General features: G+C 40.2%; 1 protein-coding gene across 1 annotated transcript in view; it reads left to right on the top strand.

Annotated features, from left to right (window-relative positions):
- slit3 (slit homolog 3 (Drosophila)) overlaps positions 1-9687 on the top strand; it is a gene marked incomplete in the record, with an annotated part of 622921 nt that overhangs the window by 290007 nt on the left and 323227 nt on the right. Inside the window, 1 exon segment of the mRNA XM_037675457.1 lies at positions 8455-8526. Within this exon segment, the coding sequence (XP_037531385.1) occupies positions 8455-8526 (72 nt within the window).

Raw genomic sequence — 9687 nt, 5'->3', positions numbered from 1 at the left:
TATATGTATATATGTATATGTATATATATATATATATATATATATATGTATATATATGTACATAAAAAAGGAGAAAAAGCCACAGGCAAAGCAGAATGTTCAAAACAGAAACAAGATCATCCATTTTGGTTGTGTGTGTTTTTCCAGCTATTCTTCTTCTAATACATGTTAGTGGTGGTTAGTAAAGAGCTTAATGTAACACTAGCACCACCAGCTGGTAAGGCGGGTTGACATTAATGATCCGCCCACTAAAGGTTAACTATACGCCCACTAAAGGGGAACTATGGGCACTATGAAGACAGAAATAAACCGGTCCCACAAGAACCGGCCTAAATTAGCCCCAATAGGGTCCTACAGGAACCAGACCTGTGGATAAGGGGCTTTACAGTGAACTGTTTTCAACTACCAGGCACCGAAGATGAGAGAGTGCAGCTTTTAAAGGGTTAGAGAGACAAGTGCAGCCAGTTGAGTTCAATCAGCTGCTGCTTGCTGCAGTGAAGACAAAACTAAACAACCGCAACATCACACTCAACCAGCATGCAAAGAAGACAAACTAAAACTCACGTACATAAAACATTATCAGAGCGGACAGAATAAATGAAACTCACAGAAGAGATCTATAGCAAACTTTAAAGAGTAATCAGGGTGACCGAAAATATAATCTATGGAACGTGATTTGTGACAGCCTTAGGATTGTGTCTCTGCTTTTTGCAAATGATGTGGTCCTATTGGCTTAATCAGATCGTGATCTACAGCTTTTGCTGGAGCGGTTCGCAGCCGAGTGCGACACGGATGAGGATCAATTCCTCCAAATCCGAGGCCATGGTCTTGAGCCGGAAAAGGGTAGAGTGCTCTCAGGGAGGAGGTCCTGCCCCAAGTGGAGGAGTTCAAGTATCTTGGGGTCTTGTTCATGAATGAGGAAAAAATGGAATGTGAGATTGATAGGCGGATAGGTGCAGCATCTGCAGTGAAGCGGGTGCTGTACAGGTCTGTTGTGGTGAAGAGAGAGCTGAGTCAAAAGGCAAAGCTCAATTTATTGATCTATCTACGTTCCTACTTTCATCTATGGTCATGAGCTTTGGGTTGTGACCGAAAGAACGAGATCTCGGATACAAGCGGCCAAAATGAGTTTTCTTTGCAGGGTGTCTGGGCTCTCCCATAGAGATAGGGTGAGAAGCTCGATCATCCGGGAGGGACTCAGAGTAGAGCTGCTCCTTCTCCACGTCAAGAGGAGCCAGTAGAGGTGGCTCGGGCATCTGTTTAGGATGCCTTCTGGACGCCTCCCTGGTGAGGTGTTCCAGACACGTCCCACTGGGAGGAGTCCCAGAGGAAGAGACTGGAGAGAAATTCATTCAACACCTTCTCTTCTCAAGGGCGGATGTCTCCTCCTCTCCCTCTCCGCTTTGCTCTTGCTCTGTCCTGTATGTGAAACTGCTTTAGAGACTCTCTTCTACAAATCTTCGAATCGTAACTATGGACTTGGAATTAGTCAGTTGGTCCCTCAACACAATTGATAACATTTCTTTGAAGAGAAGACCATCTTTATGCGAGCTGATTTGCCCTGTTAGCACACCCACATCTGGATATTTCATCTATTTTGAAGACTTGATGGTGTGTCTATCTCTGCTGTCATCTGTGGATTTTAAGGACACAAATATAATTGAATTCATGATAACTGGTTCCTGCTTTTTGGATTTGGCGATTCTGCTGGTTTTTTTTTTTCATTCAACCTTTATTTAGACAGGTAAATCCCATTGAGCCTCGAGGACTCATTTACAAGAGAGACCTGATTTCAACAAAGAAAGATGACAACAATGGACAACAGCAACAACAATAAACAATTATAAAAAGTAATACTGCAGTTTTTTTTGTTTTTTTTTGTTGTTGTTTTTTACCAAATAGGATGGCTAAAAGAAAGGTAAAACAAAAAAAAAAAAGCTAAATTCTAAGGCAAATGTAGAAAACTAAAAACAGGAACATGTCTGCATTGGTCCCTGCCAGGAGTCCAACAGATTCTTAAAGCCACTTAGAGAGGTCAAGGTCGAGAGCTTCAGATCTTTTTGATTCAGCTGGTTCCTGGTCTATCAACAAACAAAGAAGTTGTCAGCAGCAAATCTGGACCTGGTCAGGCTGCCTGCCTTATATGATGGCTTGGTTCGTGCCTCGAGCACCCAGACTCTTGGCAGAATGGATCAGATCTCAGGGATTATTCTCAGGCACATTCCATTGATATGTTCATTTATTTTGGATCTTTCGGAACCGAGTGGACCAACACAGACTCAAGGTAGATGTCATTAAAGTTCTGCCTGTCCCCAAAACTATCATGTTTATCTGAATTCAGCTCCCTGACTGGCCTTGACAGGACAACTTTTCTCAACCCGCCTGGAAGTTTTGGTGTACGGATCTCTCCAGAGGGAAACTATTTGTACTGAGTGATTTCATCTGAACTCTGCAGTGCCTTTGTGTGTTGTCTCTGACTGCTCACTGCCCTTGCATTCCCCCCCACCCGCTGCGTATTGTCGGCATCATTATGTGCTAATGTTCGATTTTTTTTTCATTATCACACTATTGACCTTCAAACAGAGTTTAAAAGCATGATAGAATTTTATTTTAATCTCTAAACTCATCCATCCATCCATCCATTTTCTTCCGCTTATCCGGGGTCAGGTCACGAGAGGTAGCAGCTTAAGTAGGGAGGCCCAGACTTTCCTTTCCCCAACCACTTGGGCCAGCTCCTCCGGGGGAATCCCTAGGCGTTCCCAGGCCAGCCGAGAAACATAGTCCCTCAGCGTGTCCTGGGTCTTCTTCTGGGTCTCCTCCCAGTGGGACATGTCTGGAACACCTCACCAGGGAGGCGTCCAGGAGGCTTCCTAACCTGATGCCCGAGCCACCTCAACTGGCTCTTCTCGACCTGGAGAAGCAGCAGCTCTACTCTGAGTCCCTCCTGGATGACCAAGCTTCTCACCCTATCTCTAAGGGAGAGCCCAGACACCTTGCGGAGAAAACTCATTTTGGACGCTTGTATCCAAGATCTTGTTCTTTCGGTCACAACTCAAAGCTCATGACCATAGATGAGGGTAGGAACATAGATCGTTCGATAAATTGAGAGCTTCGCCTTTTGACTCAGCTCTCTCTTCACCACGACAGACCTGTATAGCGCCCGCTTCACTGCAGATACTGCACCTATCCGTCTATCGATCTCTCGCTCCATTTTTCCCTCATTCCTGATCAAGACCCCAAGATACTTGAACTCCTCCACTTGGGGCAGGACCTCCTCCTCAGCCTGGAGATCACAACAAAGTTGTCTCAGGGCACTTTACAGAAACATTCACATACATAAAAGCCAATTAGTAAAGTTCTTTATCTAAGTTATCAAGCAGACAAGTTGAATCTTGGCTTCGTTGCAGTCTCCCATCCTGAGCAAGCACAGTGGCAACAGTAGAAAGGAAAAACTCCCTTTTAAAAGGAAGAAACCTCCAGCAGAACCAGGGTTAGGACAAGTGGTCTTCTACTTTGACCGGCTGGTTTGAGAGGACAGGAAGGAGAGACAAACGAACACAGAATGGTAGGTCCAGGTGTACCTGAAAGATAACAACAAAAAAAACTCATGTTAAGGATAGAAAATAATAATTACAAATGTTGAGCAGAGTAAGTAAAGACAGTAGCAGAGTGAAAAGTGTGGTCAGTTTGTCCTCCAGCAGTCTAAGTCTATAGCAGCATAACTAAGGGACAGCTCAGGATCCCCAAGCTGACCCTAACTATAGAATTTAGCAAAAAGGAAAGTCTTAAACCTAGTTTAAAACTGGATAATGTGTCAGCCTCACAGACAGAGATTGGAAGTTGGTTCCACAAGAGAGGAGCCTGAGAACTGAAGGATCTGAAGAATCTCCCCTTCTGTTTTTTTATTTTTTATTCTTGGAACCACAAATAAACCTGCAGCCTGAGAGTCGTGCTCGGTTATGAAAATATGGATTAATAAGATCTGGAATATAAGATGGAGCTAGGTTGCTGAGCGCTTTGTAGGTTAGAAGTAAGATTTTGAATTCTATTCTGGATTTGACAGGGAGCCAATGGAGAGAAGCTAAAACTGGAGAGATATGATCTCTCCCAGTAACTCCAGTTAAGATTCTGGCAGCAGCATTTCGTATCAACTGAAGACGTTTTAAAGAAGGATTTGGACACCCAGATAATAAACCATTGCAAAAATCCAGTTTTCTTTCATGAGCCCAAACTGTGCACGTGCCAGCTATGAACATCTGGTCAGATTATGTCAGTCATGAAACAAGTGAGAGCATAATGATTAGAAATGAAAATTACAGTTTGTTGCAATTCACAGAAGTCTTGCCAGTGCCAAATATTTTCTTTTTCTTTTTAAAAAAATATAGTGGTAAAGTAGAAACAATGTCAATGTTCTCAAACTGTACGCTTACCATTTTGGTGTTTCATTATCACTTTAATCTTAGGTCTTTGCATGATTCCCTGTTGGAAATACAAGGTGCGTTGAGCTCCACATGTGGTGTACGATGTTTTTCAGACTTTTAAATTCCTTTCACAGAAACAAACTGAAAACATGCAAGCATAAAAGCAAAGCAAGTGAAGTAATGTCTCTTTGTCTCCAAAGCAAACCCTTTGCTTCAGGAAGCACAGTGTTCAGGGTAAAATCTGAAGCACTCTAAGAATACAGCAGGGCTCAGTGGAAAAGGTTTATCAAAGTGAACAATGAGAAGGAATATGGATTAACAATAAATTGATGGCATTTGAGATGAAAAAATGTGAAGGGGAATCGAAGATGAGGAGAAGGCACTAGAGAAAAGGGGATTATGAATGAAGAGGAAGAAAAATCCAAAAAATATGGAAGATAGATGCTCTGCAAAGAAAATAACACAAAAGTCAACGTAAAGGGGATTAGAAACAGAGATTTAGTGGAAAAGAGAGATTAACGTAGAATTAAACACTTTATTTATTTATCTATTTATTTATTTAATTTCCAATAAAAACACAAATACAATTTCAAAAAATTAAAGAAAAACAAATATAAAATGAAAGGAAGCAGAAGAAGAAAATGTCTTATCATATCTGCTCCCTCATAAACAAAATCAATTCAAACCATCAATTTAAACATAAACATTCATATATAATACAGCAAAATACATAACTCATCAAAATTTCATACTTAACAAAATAGACATTAATCAGTTATATATATTGTTCCAACAAAACAGTTTTTATCTTTTTCTTAAATATAAACATTGACTTCACCATTTTAGCATCATCTTCCAAACCATTCCACAGACTCATTCCCTGTATAGTAGTAGACCGAGCCTTTAAACTGGTTCTATACTGGGTTTAACAAAAATATCTATGCCCTTCAAATTATAACAACTCTTCCTTTTTACAAAATATGTTTGAATGTTTGATGGTAGCATGCAATTCTGAGCTTTAAACATGAATAAAAGAATATTATAATCCACCAAATCATAAAACTTAAGTATTTTCAATTGACAAAACAGAACATTAGAAGGGTGACAATAACACTTTTTTGTTATAATTTTTACAGCTCTTTTTTGCAGAATAAAAATAGGCTTTGTTATGGTTTTACATACTGTACCCCAAACAGTGACACAGTAAATTAAATGCGGGACTACAAGTGTATTATATAGCAAATATAAAGCATCATTGTTTAATAAGTCCCTTACTCTGTATAATACTGCATTTGACTTAGATATTTTATTTTTTACTAGATTTATATGCTGTTTCCATGACAGTTTATCGTCAATAATTACACCCAGAAACTTTACTTCATTCACTCTACATATCTCAGTACCATCAATTTTGAGAGAAAAATCCAAAGTTATCTTTTTTTTACTAAATATCATAAAATTAGTTTTATCAACATTTAATGATAACTTTTTTAATTTAAACCAATCTTGTATTTTAACAATCTCTTTGTTTATCAATTCAAACATCTGTTCCATGTTTTTACCCAAACAGAAAAACGTTGTATCGTCAGTAAATAAAACACATTTGAGGATGTCAGATACTTCAATTAAATCATTTACATATAAAATAAACACGTTAGGGCCAAGTACTGAACCTTGTGGTACTCCACATAAAGTTCTGCCTAAATTAGATCTTACATCATCCATCTGAACAAACTGCTTTCTATCCCTCAAATAACTGCTTATCCACTGTAAAGCAAGACCTCTAACACCATACTGATTTAATTTATCAAGCAGAATGGTGTGATCAATAGTGTCAAATGCCTTTCTTAAATCCATGAATATACTTATACAATGTTGTTTTTTATCAATCGCTGTAATAATCTGTTCAATCAACTCCATAAGAGCTAAGGATGTTGAACAATTTGATCTAAAACCATATTGACTATTACTTAAAATATTATTTTTTTCAAGAAATTTATCTAATCTGGTCATAAACCATTTTTCAAGAATTTTAGAGAATTGTGGCAATAAGGATATAGGCCTATAATTACTAAATACAGGGGCAGCACGGTGGCACAACTGGTAGAGCTGCTGCCTCTCAGTGAGCAGGTCCCTGGTTCAAACCCCGGTCCAGGGGCCTTTCTGGGTGGAGTTTGCATGTTCTCTCCGTGCATGCGTGGGTTTTCTCCGGGTACTCCGGTTTCCTCCCACAGACCAAAAACATGCATGTTAGGCTGATTGGTAACTCTAAATTGTCCCTAGGTGTGAGTGAGAGAGTGAATGGTTGTTTGTCTCGTTTGTTTCTATGTGTCCCTGTGATGGACTGGAGACCCGTCCAGGGTGTACCCCGCCCCTCGCACAGTGATTGCTGGACATGGGCACCAGCGACCCCCGTGACCCAAAAATGGAATAAACGGGTAAAGATAATGGATGGATGGATGGATTACTAAATACACGTTTGTCACCATTTTTAAAAAAAGAACTACTTTAGCTATTTTCATTCTGTCTGGGAATATACCTTTTGAGAATGATAGATTACAAATATACGTAAATGGTTCAGTGACATGACTTATTATTTCATTATTTCACTTTAGTTACTGTCTGCTCTCAAGAAACAAAAACAAAGTTTCTCTCAGTTCTTGTGTACTGTTTTTTTTATGATTCCATAAACCTCTGCTATTTCAGCTTTCTTGTTGATTTCTGTGAGCCAACAAACAACTGGCCACTCATGTTTCCTAGCAGAGATGCATAACAAAGTTTTAATACTTGCACTTTTTACAGGCTTTCTGTTTCCACCTCCTCTTTCTGTTCTTGTGTAAAGAACAATTCTTTTTTTAAATTTTGGAACAGACGTGCAAACAATATTCATCATGCACAAGATGACTCTTTGATAACAGCACACAGGTTATGAAACAGCTCCAACTTCAAATATGTCTCATGCAGAACACCAAATAAATGACAAAGATGATAATTTTAATTGCATTAAACCATTGCATATGCAGGTTAACAACATAAAACCTTTTTTTTCTATATGAATTGTTGAGATTTCATTTTCCTGGTTACAAATTACACCGCCTTTTGTAGAAAGTGAAATGGCAACATTTTAACCTGGTCATGGGCTCTGGGGGGTTGGAGGGACAGATGGGTAGATGGATAGAAGTAAATGGAGAGAAGGGGGGAGGAGTGGGGGTTTAGGGTTGTTGAGTTCACGAGAACTGGATGCTGAGGGAGTTGAATACCTTGAGCTAAACAAATTAAAGTAAAAGCAAAAGATGAATGACTAAGGGGTACAGGGCACATCTGGAAGCAGCAAACAAGTCGTTGAGCAAGCCAAGGGAGGAGGGTGCAGATATTAGAGAAAGGAAGGGGAACGGGAATGGGAGGCAGAGTCGTGACTCTAGCTTGATTTACGAAGGCTTTCCTTTTAATGAAATTGTTTCAGTGACAGAGCCGGTAAAAGGCCCTTAATGGATTGGCTGGCCTAATGTAATGAAATTACTCCCTCTTTCACGACAGAGGAATAAAGAAAGGACATGGGGAGGAGGGGTGGAGGAGAATAGGAGAGGAGAAATTCAATTAATATTTACAGAATAGACAAGCAGGGTGGGCTTTAGTGACACTCGCTCTCCTCTTCAGTGGCTCTGCCTCTCTCGTCCTCCCCTTTCTGGTGGCCAGTGGGTGGCAGGGAGGGAGGTGATAGGCTGATGGGAGGAAGTCACTTCAGCACACCGGTCTCCTCTCTCCTGGTCTCCTTTTCCTCTCCTCTTTTCCTCTGAGCGTCACATCTGCACAGATGTGAGAGACTTCACTCAGGTGTGTGTGCTGCCGTCTGGACTGGTTTTCACCTGAGTGTGTGTGTGTGTGTGTGAGAGTGTGTGAGAAAGACTTATCGCTGGTGTCTCCCACCTGCTACTTAAAGCCCATTGCTTGGGTGTCACCTTACATGGCTGAGTGGACCTTGCAGACTTGTTCCTGACTCACATCTGTCCCATCTGTGTGTGTGTGTGTGCAGACAACTGGACAACAATCACATCAGCTGCATTGAAGATGGAGCTTTCCGAGCACTGCGTGATCTGGAAATTCTGTAAGTAGAGAAAATCTGTGCTCCCTACTCTGCTCCTCCTCCTCTCATCCATTTCTTCTCCTTGTCTCTCCTCCTGTTCATGTGTTGCTGTGAACTTAGGATGTTTACGGCACTCTCCTCCTCTCTCTGTTGGCGTTGCTTTCTACCTGTTGGTTTTTTGTTGCTGTAAAGCTTTATTATTATTATTTGTATTATTATTATTATTGTGATTTTTCTTCTTTCTTCTTTCCATATACTTTTTTCACCCCTCATACCTTATCGTTGAGCTACTTTTTTATCTATAACTCTTCAGAGCTTTAATTCAGAAAATATTCTCATGAGAACATCATTTTTTATGTACATTTTCATCTAAGAATTTCGGCTATCCCAGCTGATGTTAGTGTAGCTGTGTGCGCACTGCTGTGCACATCCAGTGTTAGCCGCTTGCAGCGATGATGCACAACTTACCTGTTCATTGACCAGAAAACACAAAGTCCATGATTTATAACACTTCTTCACTCAGACACACGTTATCGCATATAATGCAAAGAAGAAGAAACACACTGTGACGTTGCCATCGACTGTTGTTTGCATTTTTTATGCCAAGTGCAACAGTTCATGTGGGTTAATTCATTCAGCCTTTATTTATAGAGGTTAGTCTCATTGAGCCTTGAGGACTCATGTACAAAAGAGACCTGCTTTTAACAAAGTATGATGACAACAGTAGACAATCATAAAAGAGGCATATACATTGAAAATAAATAAATAAATGGAAGAAAATGATTATTAAAAAAATGAAACAAAAACAGCTACATTGTAAAGTGATGTAGAAAAACAGGAACATGTGTGTGTTGTTTTTTCCCAATAACTTAACAGATATTTGAAGCCGCCAGCACGGTGGTGCAACTGGTACAGCTGTTGCCTCTCAGCGATCAGGTCCTTGGTTCAAATGCCGGTCCAGGGGCCTTTCTTGGTGGAGATTGCATGTTCTCTTCGTGCATGCATGGGTTTTCTCCGGGTACTCCAGTTTCCTCCCACAGACCAAAAACATGCATGCTAGGCTGATTGGTAACTCTAAAAAATTGTCCATAGGTGTGAGGGAGTGAATGGTTGTTTGTCCCGTTTGTCTCCATGTGTCCATGTGATGGACTTGGATATATACACACACATATATATATATAT

This window comes from Nematolebias whitei, chromosome 4, assembly GCF_014905685.2.
Source record: "Nematolebias whitei isolate Nwh7 chromosome 4, NemWhi1, whole genome shotgun sequence".
In the NCBI taxonomy this organism is placed as follows: Eukaryota; Metazoa; Chordata; class Actinopteri; order Cyprinodontiformes; family Rivulidae; genus Nematolebias; species Nematolebias whitei.
Note: the sequence above shows the minus strand (reverse complement) of the source record. Positions and strands in the feature narration are given on the sequence as shown.